This window comes from Pavona decussata, unplaced genomic scaffold, assembly GCF_977016875.1.
Source record: "Pavona decussata unplaced genomic scaffold, jaPavDecu1.1 SCAFFOLD_12, whole genome shotgun sequence".
Lineage (NCBI taxonomy): Eukaryota > Metazoa > Cnidaria > Anthozoa > Scleractinia > Agariciidae > Pavona > Pavona decussata.
In genome coordinates, this window is record NW_028145435.1 from 1,229,207 (window position 1) to 1,243,418 (window position 14,212).

The 14,212-nt window shown below is 39.4% G+C and overlaps 2 protein-coding genes across 3 annotated transcripts; both read left to right on the plus strand.

Annotated features, from left to right (window-relative positions):
• Window positions 1-699: 699 nt before the first annotated feature.
• Window positions 700-13,970, plus strand: LOC146487972 (uncharacterized). 2 transcript variants are annotated; one of them, XM_085124964.1, is made up of 5 exons: window positions 700-960; window positions 9,666-9,889; window positions 10,442-10,634; window positions 11,005-11,220; window positions 13,276-13,970. In XM_085124964.1, exons 3-5 carry the CDS (start codon window positions 10,577-10,579, stop codon window positions 13,428-13,430), a joined length of 429 nt encoding a protein of 142 aa, XP_084981090.1. In that variant the 5' UTR covers window positions 700-960; window positions 9,666-9,889; window positions 10,442-10,576; the 3' UTR covers window positions 13,431-13,970. The 2 variants fall into 2 exon arrangements, with proteins under 2 accessions (XP_084981090.1, XP_084981082.1); XM_085124956.1 differs by lacking the exons at window positions 700-960; window positions 9,666-9,889 and having other exon boundaries at window positions 9,918-10,634.
• LOC146487973 (uncharacterized) lies at window positions 3,524-5,278 on the plus strand. Its single transcript, XM_085124333.1, has one exon. The coding sequence runs from the start codon at window positions 4,079-4,081 to the stop codon at window positions 5,027-5,029; it is 951 nt and encodes a 316-aa protein (XP_084980459.1). The 5' UTR covers window positions 3,524-4,078; the 3' UTR covers window positions 5,030-5,278.
• Window positions 13,971-14,212: the final 242 nt, after the last annotated feature.

Here is a 14,212-nt window from a genome sequence, read left to right on the forward strand (position 1 = left end):
TTAGTTCCAATTCAACATTTGTTAGCCCTCTGTTTAGTGTGGTTTTTACTGGACAGGCTACTTAAGCACAAACATAAGCCCAAGTAACATACGCGCGGAGAGACCCAGTAACGTGTACTGTTGATTTGTCCTAAACAAAAGGCGTTTCTGCGCGTTACTGTGTCTACGTTTGTTGTTTGCGCTTGTGCTTGCGTTGCTAGTGAAAATCAGACTTTACTGGCGCCTAGTTACTAATACGTTTTTGTTTCATAGACTTTTAACCGCCTTGGAACTTTGCAGTTTTGCACAAAGCTCCCAAAACACGTTTTTAGTAAACTTGAAGATGTCAGCGACAAATTCAGCAGAGGGGAACTCATTGGACAAAAGTCAAAAAGGTCTGCCACATCTATGCCTGAATACTTGCCTTGTAAAGAAGGTATTGGAGGTTATGTAAGTATACAATCCATCACCCTTTCGTCTGTCCATCTATCCGCTATGTATCCATTTCGACGAATATAATAATTGACGATTGTTTAATTGATTATTCATCAAGGCGTCAATGTATGAATTTATCCTTTGATTACTTGGCCTTTTCTTTTCTAAAGTTCGGACCTGATTTGTTAGGAATGCTTCTTTTAAAGGCAGTGCTTTTTTATTATTTTACTTTTACTTCAAATTACTTTTTATCCATAATTTGCCTGTTTTCTTTTTCACACCGTTGCAAGACTGCAGGGCAGTCTTTCTAACCCAGTTCGATTAGAACTACTAACGAAGGTGGCAAACAAGAGGTTGCCTTTGCAAAGCATGTGTTGCGAAGCCAACAAAATAAAAAAACTACGACAACTAAGAAGTCTTATAAAAAATTACCTTCATTTGGAAACCTTTGCACTGGCCTTGGATCAATATCCAGACATCCTAGACGATGGTAAACTCGAGAAGTATTTGGGGTTTAACTTAGGCACTCTTCCACTCGAATTGAAAGTAAGCGATTAAGATGTTGGTGCGAAATAACTTAACGATTACCATTGTATTGTTCATTGAAATTGCTCCCTTAAGTAGGTCACAAAAAGACAATTGTTTTCGGTGTAACAAACTAACATGTCATGGCTTTCTGACTGCCCTAAGAAAGCCTTCATGTAATTTGTAGCTTTAATAACAATATTTTTATTATTACTATCAAAATATTTATATGGCGGAAGTATAGAGAGAAACCGTAAAACTGAAATATCGGCGCTTTTCAGGGATGTTACTAAAAGCAGGAAAAGGGAACCGGGAACAGGGAACGAGGAACGGGAGTCTGGGAATGAGTGTACAGCGGTAATCCCTATAAGAATTCAAGATAGGCTTTTTAATGCAACTTAAAGAGCGCCTTTAAGGTTTATCTTAGATTTTTTGGCAGATATTCACGGTTAAGAGCAAATGTTGCCAAAAATCAAACATTTTTCAAATATCTTGGCAGCAGCTCAAAAATCAATTCGGCCCATTTTCTCAAGCAAGGTAGACCTTAATGTGAAACAAATCACTGCATAGTTTATTTAGTTAAATATCGATTCATTTTCGAGAAAATCGATAATAACCGAATTCTTTGAAAATGCTGCTTTTTGAGTATAAAATGTAGGGCGATTTACGAAGCTTCGTGTTACAAAATAAAACACTCCAGAGAAATAAAATCTATCATATCTTGTGGAAAGATGTCGAAATGTGTGTTACAAGCAATTTGAGGAATTTTTGGTCATTTACTTTTAAAATCTAATTACATTTGTCCGACCTACTTTTTTCAAGACGAAAAGACGGCCAAAATTAACCTATTATTTAAGCATGTGGTACCGAATATAATTAACTGAAAATCTGGGGTTTTTTAGAGAAAGAGATGGTCTTTTACGTCCCCAAAGGATTTTTTGGGGAAATGATTCAATGCGATGAAATCGAATTTTAAAGTTATGTAAATACCGCTGTTTCAACTGATCCGGTGAATTACCTCAACTGTACACATGCAGTAGCAACTTTTAAAATTCCTTCGCAGTTTACGCTCAATCGAAATCTAATCTAGCATACAAACTCAGCTCCTCCATGTTTACAAATCAAAGATAAAGACTGCAGTCCTACAATGTCCATTTCCTTCGTGATGAAATCGAACCAACCTGAAGGATCACGATATGGCGGCACTGTACCATTGTTGTTTACTTGCTGACGTTTTTGATGCGAGCATTCTCTGTTTTCAGATTTCTCAAAAATGGCCTTCAAGCGTCTTTCGTAAATCGTCTTTGCTGAAACATCAGTGATGAATTGAACAGCGAACAAAAAAAGGACGAAAAGTCCTTAAATTAAAACACATGTGTTTCCGTGTTGAGAAATGAATTGTGAAATACAACTAATTAATTCAGAGCGAGATCAACTGAAATTTACAAGCATCGGAAAATTTAAAAATTGGAACATGAAATAAATAGTAGGCGGACCACAGGTCGAGCTTTTGTATTTAAAATATTAACGATAAAAAAAAAAAGACAAAAACGTACAAGTAATCAAAAGAAGCGAAAAAGGCAATAAATCATTACATAGGATCACTGTAGAAAAATCACTACTTCGCGGCACTGCTACCGTGAAACCGGGAAAAACGACAAAATCACTTTTATTGGTGTTTGGGAGTTTTAAGCATCCTTTTTAACGTTTTTGAAATAAATCAAATTTTAAGTCAAATTCGAGAGTGTGGTCTGCATTTTAAGACATCCGTCAGTTTTGTTTGCTTCTAATTGATTAATCTAAAGTAACTGGTTTAGTGCAACCTTTGTAAACACCAAGAACTGCGCGTGTTATTGTGCGAATATGGAGGTGTGTTGCTCTTTTAAGTCTCTCGTAGGAGGAATTTGTGGATTTGACACGAGAGACAGGAAAAGAGAAACAGAAATCATCCCTTTGCTGGCCTGTTCAAGAGACATTTCCAATCACACAGCGAGTCTTGGTTTTTCGGGTCCAAAGGACGAAGTTGACCTTATTCTCAGCCGAGTAGGGATATTTACTCATCCTGGAAACATAAATGCTATGACCATTTGTCCCTTGCATCGTAAGAAGCTTAGTTTGGGCTGGAGAAGGGGATCAAATGCGAGGTGCAGAATGCCAGAGGTATTGTCCAATCATGACAAAAGGGGGAAAAAGTGGCCAAAATGCGACCGAGGAATCGGGAAAACTGATGCGCAAATAATATTAAAGAAAACTGGAGTATTTCTTCAAGTAGGCTCAGGTAAGTTGACTTTTTGCATCCTTTTCATTTTTTTCTCGAACTCTCTACGTTTCCTTGAAAGTATTGTCTTAGAACGGAGTACTTTATTTCCTACAGGTATATGCGCAACATGTCGGAAAACCCTCAGGGCGCTTGTAGCAGAGGCCACTGTAACTTCACAGGCTCGACCTGCTGAAGCAAGTTTACTGAGACAAATGAATAAATTAAACTTGGTAAGCTTTAATCACATTACTTATTATCAGCTTGCCGTCAGTCGTCAGTTAGTATGATGTGGAGATGTGGAGATGAAAAAAGAATAAACAATAAAGAAATAGGTAACACTCTCCCCACACCATGGCACACGCTGCAATCTTTATGATCCGTGTAAGAGTCTAACTAGGGGACTGGTGACTAAACACAACGCTGCTACTTTTTTTGCAAAATGTGTAGCACATTGAAATGACTTGTCCCCGCAGATTGTCGTTGGGGCCAGTTTCGTTGTGGTGGCTGCGTTACGTATTCCGGCATTAGCAACATAAAGGACAGTTGCGTGATTTTGGCCTATTTAACAAAAATTCCTTACTTGTTTGGCATGGAAAACTCACACCGGCGAAAAGTTGCCTGCTAGGATACTGGGTTAAATGCTTCCGATTGTTAGTTGACCCCTCTTCATTATATTGTTATAGATATTTAAAATTATTTCTTTCTCTCCTTCTCTTTCCTTCCTTCCCTCCTTTTTTCTCGCCCTTTTCTCTTCTGTCTTTCTTTCTTTCTTTCTTTCTTTCTTTTTTTGTGGTTCAGAGGGAAGAATTTGAAGAGGAGGGGGAAGAGGAGGAGGAGCAAGAAGACCATGAAGTCTCTTTTACACCAGTGTCAAGTCCCATGTTAGAAAGCAGCCTTTATGAACCATCTTTTGTTGAAGAAAAAAGCTCAACACCAAGGAAAAAGTTAAACGAGTTCCTGATTTCAAGGGATATTAGTCCCATCCGTCATTCTCTGGAAACACCATGGGAAGAAGCTTCCGAGAGGACAAAAAGGGTTTATACTAGAAAAGCGCGACAAACCGTTAATGCATGCTTGGATGAGATTGCTCCTGGGGAAGCTGAGAGGTTACTCTCATCACTGGGTAAATCAAAGCTTGAGGAAAATACTCTCGATTCCTCCCTGATGGAATGTCTTGCCAAATGTTATAACAATGCGGACCACTGGAGCAGCAGAAGGCAGATTTTGTCCATCATGGCAGACAATGTGAATTTCAAAGATTTGTTAAAATGGATACCTAACTTGCCCAGGTATCGTTTTAACATAGCTAAACATCATCTATTGCTCCACGGCAGAGGCTCAAAAGTACCATCCATTAAAGCTACAAGAATGTATATTTCGCCAGAGAAGCTCGATCATTTCTTGTCATTTATTACAAGCACACACATAGTGCAAGACTTGCCTTTTGGCGAAAAAACTCTGAAACTGTCTTCAAATGCTGAAATAAAGGTCCCCAATGTTGTGAGAAGTCTGATTCCAGAGCAAATTGTGCTTCAGTACCTAGGCTACTGCAGTGATGTTGGATTCACGCCAATGAGTCGCAGCACGCTTTTAAAAGTTCTCAGTGGGTGTTCCGCATCCACAAGGAAATCCCTACAAGGGTTGGACTATGTTTCAGCAACTGGAGCTAAAGCTTTTGACGAGTTGGAAAAAGTGATTGACAATCTTGGTGACGACTATGAAAAGGGTTTCACATGGGCCAAGGTACAGAAGGAGAAACTTCAATTTGCGAAACGCTACCTAAAAGGTGACTACAAGGTAAGATTGTTTTTGTCACGATCTTTTGGCTGACGACAGTAGCATTCTAGTGATCATAAAATTAACTCTAGGGCGCACCAATCACAATTTGCACACCCACTTGAAAAAGGTCCCACAGGGGGTAATAAACCATAGCCAACTGGAAACAACAGAATTCTGAGAAAATGGGACAAGGATACTAGTTTACAACATTCGTTTATTCATATTCAGTGTCTTTCCACAAGGAAACTTTTTGCAGTGTTCTTAGGTGTTTTGCGTTGTTGTTGTGATGTGCAATACATATACGGAAAACAAGAAATTTTTTAAGCCATACATTCAACTATTAGGTGTCATTATTCCTTGTTTTACAAACTTTTCATTGAAGTTACGAAAATTATGTTTAAAGGGGGATGGAATTACTTTGTTTGCGTGTCATGGCAAGGAATGGTATACTGAGGGCGGAGAAATAATAATTTTAAGCATAATATCAGCAATTAACATGGATACAAGGTTACCTTTTGTTCACCTGGACACGCCCAGCCTACATTTATTTTTCCCGCGGTATGTCGTATCAGTAGCTGAATCTTTATACGGACTAAATATACCTCTTGCTGTTTTTTAAAGGTCCACGTATCGAAAGATTCAAAGGTCCCGGATCACTGTCGCGCATATGCGCTGAGCTATCCTGAAGATGATGATTATATTGCTGTCTGTGATCATGAACATGATTCGAAATGCGATAGATGCGAACTTCTCCCTACTGTATTCAGTGAAATCAAGACAGCCGTTGGCAGTGTTGATTGCAGTACTGAAGAACGAGACGAGATGGAGTATGAAATCTCACAATCAATGCAGAGTATTCAAGCTTGGAAGGCACACCTGCTCCGCGCTATAAACCAGGATGCAGCAAGGCACGAAATTCTGGAAAATCTTGATGTGCAGACAGTGTTCATAGTAATGGACTGGGCAATGAAGTTCTTGCCAAGAAAATTTCGTGAAAGTCAAAGTGACTGGTTCGGAAAGCGTGGCATCCCTTGGCATGTAAGTGTAGCAATGAGAAAGAATATCAATAATGACACTGAAATGCTGACTTTCGTCCATGCTTTCGAAAGCTGTAACCAGGATAGCTCCACTGTCCTCGCGATTGTTGATGACGTTTTTGGTCAACTAAAGGAAATTATGCCAGAGGTTAACTCTGTTTACCTTAGGAGTGACAACGCCGGATGCTATCATTGTGCATTCACGTTACTTTCAGTCTATCAAGTTGCGACTAAGCATGCAATCGAATTAAAGCGTTTTGACTTTTCCGACCCCCAGGGCGGGAAAGGATCTTGTGATCGTAAGGCCGCCACAATTAAAAGCCACATGCGCATCCATCTCAATTCTGGCCATGACATAGAAACGGCCTCGCAAATGATGACGGCCATTGAGTCATCTGATGGAATGGCTGGAGTGAGCGTGACGGTGAACGGCCCACAACCTGCTGCAAAGTCCACGCCAGTGAAATGGGAGGGCGTTAGTTTCATTAACAACATTTCGTACACCAACGAAGGTCTGCATGTATGGAGAGCTTATGGAATTGGTTCTGGTAAATTTCTACCCTGGAGCAATTTCCGTCAACAAACCATGGGTCTCCTTCCTCAGCTAAACAAATGTGAAAAGAGTTCTAAATCTGAAGTTTCTTTCCAAGCTGTTAAAGCCAGGAGACAACCAAAGGAAAAACCGGTTTTAGAGAAGGCTTCACCGAACGGAGATAACAGCGACGATGAAAGTTGTGACAAAGAAAGCGATCTGTTTTTCTGTCCAGAGGAGGGATGCATTAAATCCTTTCAACAATACTCATCCTTGGAAAAACATTTGGACTGTGGCAAACACAAGTATGCCCTGGAACATGAAACACTGTACGACAAGGCAATGACCATGTACGCCACAAAACTGGAGCATGGTGCTGGTGTCCTTCCAGAAATCGTTGACGAAGGTGCACATATATTAGCAGAGGATGATGGCTCTGCGCTGCCATTGGGATGGGCACTTAAGTCAGCAGGCATAACAAGAAAGAACCTCACAGTCGCTCAGAAGAATTATCTTACTGACGTTTTTCAAGCTGGGGAACGTACTGGGCAAAAGGCAGATCCCACGAGCGTTTCGAAGGCAATGCGAAGGGCAAAGCACAGTGATGGATCCAGTATCTTTGCCAAATGCGACTATCTAACACCACCACAAATAGCAGGATTTTTCTCTCGCTTATCGGCAAAGAAAACATACAGCAGGGACCAGCCCGGTGACGAAGAAGAGCTAGAAAGGCATGAGCTGGAAACAGAGAAGGCAATTGAAGAAATGACAAGCGAAGTAACGAAAACGTTTGCTCTTCAGCATCCCATCATGTATGAAAAGTACAACATCTGTGAAATCGTGTGTCAGTCTAAGCTGTCAAAGTTTTCAATACCAACTCTGCAAAAGATCTGTGCCGCCCTAGAATTAGATGTTGCTTCTATGACTGGCAAACGTAAGCAGCCTTATGTAGAAATTATCGAAGGCGTAGTTGCCAGGTGTGGTTGCACATGTAAAACTTGAACGGTTGACCAAAATGTCTAGAACAGAGCAGTAGCCAACAAAACGTTCAGTAAATTTCGAAAGTGCCTGACTGTGGTCAACAACATTTTCGACACCAGCACAATTTTGATCGCTGCGTCTGTTGCCATTTAAATCGTCTGAATCCGGAAGTGACGAGATTGAATTTTGCAATTAACACTGTTAAACTATAATATTATATAGTAGACGTGAAAATTATCCTGATACCTTTTAGGGTGTAAGCTAGGAAAAACAAATATGTGACGGGAAAAAAATTGGCGAAAAAAGTAATAAGAGCCACGCCCACAAAAGGAGAATTGAGTCGCACCCTGTGACGTTTATAATTTCTAACAGGAAGTCCCCCACCCCAGCGTGCACTGGTGATTTATAATTAGTTTATGGGCAATATGTCGTTCTGGTGACCATACGCATAAAACTGCTTGAACTCTTTTACTTCAAAGTGAAGTCTAAAAATATAAGCAAATAAAGTGTTAAATCACGTTTTCTTTCTTCCTGTTTCCCGCTATAAACCCTTCGACCTAAATAAAACCTAGCTAGAAGTCACGGCATCTCATTATTTCCTTAGTGTCTTGGCCATAGTTAGATCACCAATGAGTGAGGGAGTGAGGCTTAAAAGTGGCTTCCCTCAGCCTAGGAACTTCCGGCCCGAAATCCCGGAAGTAGGAATTTGTCACGCAACGATTGACCGTATTTCCTTCGCTTTCTGATGAATCCAACTTGCTGAGAAAGCCCAGGTCCGTCCACGAGGAAAATGTGAGTGGATGTATATATTATTAAAAAGTGAAAGCCTTTTATTATAATTCACGATCAAGGAATTCAACAGACCGTTTGATTTCATGGTCCAAAGTTGGAAATTGCTTCGGCTTGCCGAAATTGAGACGGGTTATTTGCCCTTCAAATAAACTCCAAGAGAGCGGAAACGGATGTTTGAGATAAATGGCTCGTTGTTCGCCTTTGGTTTGCTGTTCACTTTAAAACTGGGTTTAACGGAAAATCTTAAGAAAATCACTTTTAAAAGCTACCCGTTTCTCGAAAACAACATCCGAACTTTTTCCCATCTAAGCAGCACGTCGGTATTTAAAAACAAACATGACACTTTGCATTTGTATTGTCTTGACAAATTATCTGGCAGTGTATTTAATTTGGTATCGAACGATGAGACAGCACTACTACAGCTTTCATCTTTGATTTTTACAACATAAAGGTAACTTATTATGTCAAATTAGCTTAAGGTTAAACGTAATCATCAAAACATTAATAGTTGCATGCGTTCAGGTGACTTCACGGGATCAGTTGAAATAGTGCAATTTATCCAAATTCAAAATTTGATTTCATCGCACTGAATCATTTCCCCATAAAGTCCTTCCGGGATCTAAAAGATCAACTCTTCGGCTTTCAAAATCCAAATTTTTGAGGCATTCTATTCAGTACCACATGCTGAAATAATAGGTTACTTTTGGCCCATTTTTTGTCTTGATAAAAGTAGGTCGGACAAATTTATTCACATTGTGAAAGTTAATCGTCAAGAATTGCTGAAATTGCTTATAACTCACATTTTGGTATCACTGTACAAAATTTGATGGATTTTATTTCTCTAAAGTGTTTTATTTCGTTACGCGAAACTTCCTAAATCGCCCCAAAATACAAGCTCAAGAAGCGGCATTTTCACAGAATTCGATTATTATCGATTTTCTCGAAAATGAATTGACATTTAGCTAAACAAATTATGCAGTGATTTGTTTCACATTAAGGTCTACCTTACTTGAGAATATGGGCCGAATTGATTTTTGAGCTGTTGCCACCAAATGTCTGACCGATGGTAACATTTGCTCTTAAGTTTCATAACAGGAATTAAGAATCTCACCTCAGGAAAGATTTGAAGCTTTTGTGAATATTCTCACCCCTCGGTCGAACAGTAAATTAGTTTTAAATTTTAGACTAAACTTACCAACACTTGTTCCCAGACTCCCGTTCCCCGTTCCTGGTTTTAGTAACATCCACTTTTCAGTCATTTTCTAGCGTGGTTTTAATTATATCATATTCAATTTTATGAAAAAAAAATCGCCGTTTTAAAGGATTTTTGTCTGATGACTTTCAGGAGAGATTAAATGCTTTTTGTGTTCTGCCTTGATACCGTGTGGAAACTATACTATACGTGCAAGCGACAAGACAACTGTAATCCCATTTGATATTGGTACCACAACAGCCGTCACTGTCACTTTCTTTAGTCTAGGATTGGAACTGTCTGCCAACGAGATTAGAAAGGAAGATCATCTCAAGGACTTTCCTGGTGCCTCATTGATCATAATAGAAACGTCAGAGGTATACATATTTATTTATCACACCGATCAGTACATCTCTGTTTTAAGAAATACACAAGACATTAAAAGCAGTTTCAAACTGAAACCAAAACCAAAACAAAACCAATAGTTACTCTAGACAATCGGAACACAAACTACACGATAAAACAAATTGGAACTCAAACTAAATACAAGTATTAAAGGATAACATGCGTAAATACACGTGCGAACCAGTCCTGCTTGGTTAATTGCCTTAACGTTTACCTGATTCAGAAAGACGTGGCAGTTTTTTTTTTCTTTTTTTGACCAATCAACCAATCACAGCGAAAAGCGACATTTCGATACTTAATTGACACCGTGCTAATAGGTAATACAGCGTAAGCAATAGTTATTTCTCACTGGTACTATTGAGGGAACTTTAACTGTGGTGTGGCACGTGAAAATAAACTGCTATAGCTATCGATCTCAATAAAGCGTTAGGCTCATTTTATCGTGCAGTGCCGGGTTTTCTACGATGATCGTTTCTCCAAATGTACATCGTATAATAGGTTGTTTATCTTTTATTCAAACACAGGAATTGCTTGAACAGCAAATAGCAACACTTGGAGCCTTTTTGAATACTATCAACTGTCGAAACAAACTGCGTGGATACAGTGTGGTTGTTTTGTGCTCCTTCGCTCAACAAGAGCGAGTACAGCATGATATTAAGATGATCTGCCCCTTCATAGAAAGTGCCTTTTACTATGAGCAAGATAAAAAGGACAGAGGTATATGTAATCTCAATCGGCTGTATTTACCTGATTACCCGGTCACACATAAGGAGGGATGCGCCTGCTGTTAACCATGCACCACCCCCCCCCCCCCCCTATAAAAAAGGCTGTGTCCTTTAACGAGAAACCAGAACCAGCGGATAGTTTCATATAAAACAAAATAAGCTATGTATTTTCGGTCTCTACTGATTTTGACTTAACAATACCCAGGTGCAAACGTAAATATTAACACGCAACGTTTAACGAGTGAGCTTTCCAGTGACCGTTAAATAGGAGATACAATTCACATTAATTCAATGATCACGTTAAACATAATCATGTTCCTAACCCAGTTCTACGTTTAATTTATCAATATTCTTCCTTGTAGATCCAAACGCGCTAACAGAAACTGTCACACCGGTGGTACTTGGTCATTGGCTTAGAGAAAAGCCATCAAGCGGTCCTCGTGGTTGCTGGGAGCCGAACGAATGCCAACATAACCTATGGTCTTTTCCGGAAGGAAGACCAGTGCATCTGTTCGAGTATATTGTGCGTCACTACAGTCAACCATTTGACTTTGTGATTGTTGCGCGGAATTGGACAGGTGAGATCTTAATAGCCTCAATCTAAGTTGCGATTAGGCGTTCTTTACCATTTCTTTCTTTTCGAGTGAATACACAAGGTTAGAGGAGGGCCTGAGCGCAGGTTACTCTCAAACAGTCATTTAGGCTGGGCGAAACAACAACTAAAACGAATGGAAACGTGCTAACAGTATCACCGCTAACGTTTATGACAAAACTTTAAGGTTTTACTCCAATAGTTTACTTAAATCATGACTATTTTAAAGTCAGGCGTCCCTGCTCATTGATAATACACAAACCATGAAGAAAGATTAAGCAATTTACCCTTTCAGTTCTGTGTCAGATGCCGGGGGTGACATTGTTTAATTGAAGGGCTGGGAGCATAACCGACTTATGTCGAATTTCAGCCCGTTTTTTTATTGTAGCTCGGATTTGTCCAAACTTTTGCATGTGAACTGCAATTCGATTGAAAACCATTGTCCAGTATTTTTTCACGTCGCTTTGTGTTTCGTATTAATGCCATTGAGAAATGTTACCATCTTGTAAAGATATAACGGTAACATTATAGACACTGGATGACCAAAAGGACAATGCACTGAGGATTAAATACTTGTATTCAATATACACTCGTTGTCTTTGAAACACGGCACACGAAAGCGGTGTTTTTCGCGGGAGCAACGACAAGAATGCTGTCACGCTTTTATTTGATTCTGTTACAAACTACTACGTACGTGACAGGAATGTCCGAAATGTAAACAGTTACATTCTCCAAGAGAAACTGTGTCCATTTCCTGGCGTAAAATCCAGCTTTGTCCCGTTTGTCGACATATCACTCTTGATAACGCAAAATACTAGCATTCTACACGATTAACAGGAAGACATGTAGCCATTTCAACGATTAACAACGATTAACGGCAGTTCTATTAAAAGGTAAAGACTATCTATTCTTTTCACAAGCAGTCGGTGTTAACCATTGAAAATCTATGTTAATCATACTTTTATTGAATCATTGCCTTGAAATTGTCAAGTTAATCGTTACATACCGAATTTCAAGCCTGGCAAACCACAACTAAGGCTTGCAAAACACCTTGCACATGGCGGGATTTGTCTCTGATGCTCCCGCGGGATTTGATAATCGAATTGAAAAATTCGCCACGGCACAGTCATCACTACCAAGGAGGGATTCTTTGGACAACATTTCCACCAGTTCCTGTGAACTGCATTCGTCAATTTCATAACTTTTCAAAAGATCCATAGATGTCGTGCGTTTACAAACTTCACCAAACAAAAGGGAAACCAACTAGCCAGTACGATACGCAAGCTGTTTATCCCGACTGCCTTGATCTGTTTTGGGCTTGTTACAACCCGCAAAAGCAAACCATGATATCATCTCAAACGTTACTTATAGAAACAACAACTGGTGCGACTAAACACAGCTCGTGGACAGTGGAAACTTTTAGCCTACCGATAATTTGGAAAATGAGTCTGACGTGGACAAAACCTATAAAAAAATTGGCCTTCCAAGCGCGTTCACTTGTAGACAAGCATACTACCAAATCCCCCTCCCCCTCCCCCTGACTCAATGTTGTCTTTTGGGTCACAAACAGTTTCCTGGCAAGCATCACTTCCCACATCAACATTGCATAAGGGGGAGGGGGGGAGGGAGAAGTAACTGTGGTAGAATTATGAAGGGAGAAACAGTAAGGGGGTGGTTTTTTGGCTGTCTGTGTTCGGTTCTCATTGCATAGGGGGAGGGGGTGGGAGGGAGAAGTAAGCAAGTGGTTTTTGTTCTGTTCGTGTTTGGTTTTCTCAAGGAGTTTTGTCCACGATTGTAAAACCGCGAAATGTTTTCCAAACCAGGGAGAGCCAAAATTCGGACAAATCCGTGCGAAATCAAAAGCCGCGCTCAAATTCGACATAAGTCGGTTATGCTCCCAGACCTTCAATTCAGTGACTCACGACTGTTAAAAACAGACGATGTGCGCACGTCATGATCAACTGCCTTTCATTACATTTTGTATATATTTTGATATTCATACATGTTAAATACTGACAATCTGGATAACGTATTTTTAAAGGCTCTGCGATAAAAGCCGCAGTAAAACTTGGAAGACGCTGCATCTTTTTAGAAGCGGAGCAGCTGTTGAGAGAAAGAGTACTGCGAAATATCAAGCCATACAAAGTGCAAGTTGACAAGGAAAATGAGGGCAACTTGGAAGACGAAAGAGATTGAAGAGGGCGTCACGTAATATTGAAAATGCCTTCATTAATATGCCAGAAATTTGAACTCATATACGGTATTATTATTTCTAATTAGGCTGTTGATCTTGACCTCTTGAGTTGATAATTTTATTTTTTTACAAGTTCAGAAGTTGCTAATTGAACAGAGGTGAAAATTCTTTTGTATGGTTCTTATTTGTTGAGTTTCAATCGATTTTAAACTGATTCAGTGAATATCATCATTAGTTTTTTAGTTTGTGTATCACGAAATTTCTGGTATTAATTGATGTTAATCCCAATAGAATAATAACTTTTTAGCATGTTTTAAGTAAGTTATACTTTTCATTCAATACTTGTATGTTGATAGTTTTCTAATTATAATTACGCTAAGGGCACTTGAACAGTGGTGTGGCAAGTGCATGACATGCATTTAGAACACCAGTGATGTGTTTACAAACGCTACTTGCGAGATTAGCTTCAATTGTGGTAAAATGTAGTTTTATTATCTTATGATTATACCATTTGTATCACGGCCCAGGAATACAAGACTACACATGTTGCTCAATAGTGTTCTTTTTAGTGTTTTTGTCTTACGAAGTCTAGTTAGCCTTCATGCATACCTTTGATCTGAGGTATAAGAGCGTATAACATCCATACCTCAGATCTGTGGTATAACATCAATACCTCTGCAGATTTGTGGTGTAACATCCATACCTCTGTAGATCTGTGGTATAACATCCATACCTCTGTAGATCTGTGGTATAACATCCATACCTTAGATCTGTGGTATAACAT

Excerpts from the sequence above, each read along its gene's own strand:
- LOC146487973 (XM_085124333.1), top strand. The coding sequence starts at position 4,079 with ATGTTAGAAAGCAGCCTTTATGAACCATCTTTTGTTGAAGAAAAAAGC.
- LOC146487972 (XM_085124956.1), top strand. The coding sequence starts at position 10,382 with ATGATCGTTTCTCCAAATGTACATCGTATAATAGGTTGTTTATCTTTT. Across the intron at positions 10,635-11,004 it reads GCAAGATAAAAAGGACAGAG|ATCCAAACGCGCTAACAGAA; the intron begins GTATATGTAATC and ends TCTTCCTTGTAG. Across the intron at positions 11,221-13,275 it reads TGTTGCGCGGAATTGGACAG|GCTCTGCGATAAAAGCCGCA; the intron begins GTGAGATCTTAA and ends GTATTTTTAAAG.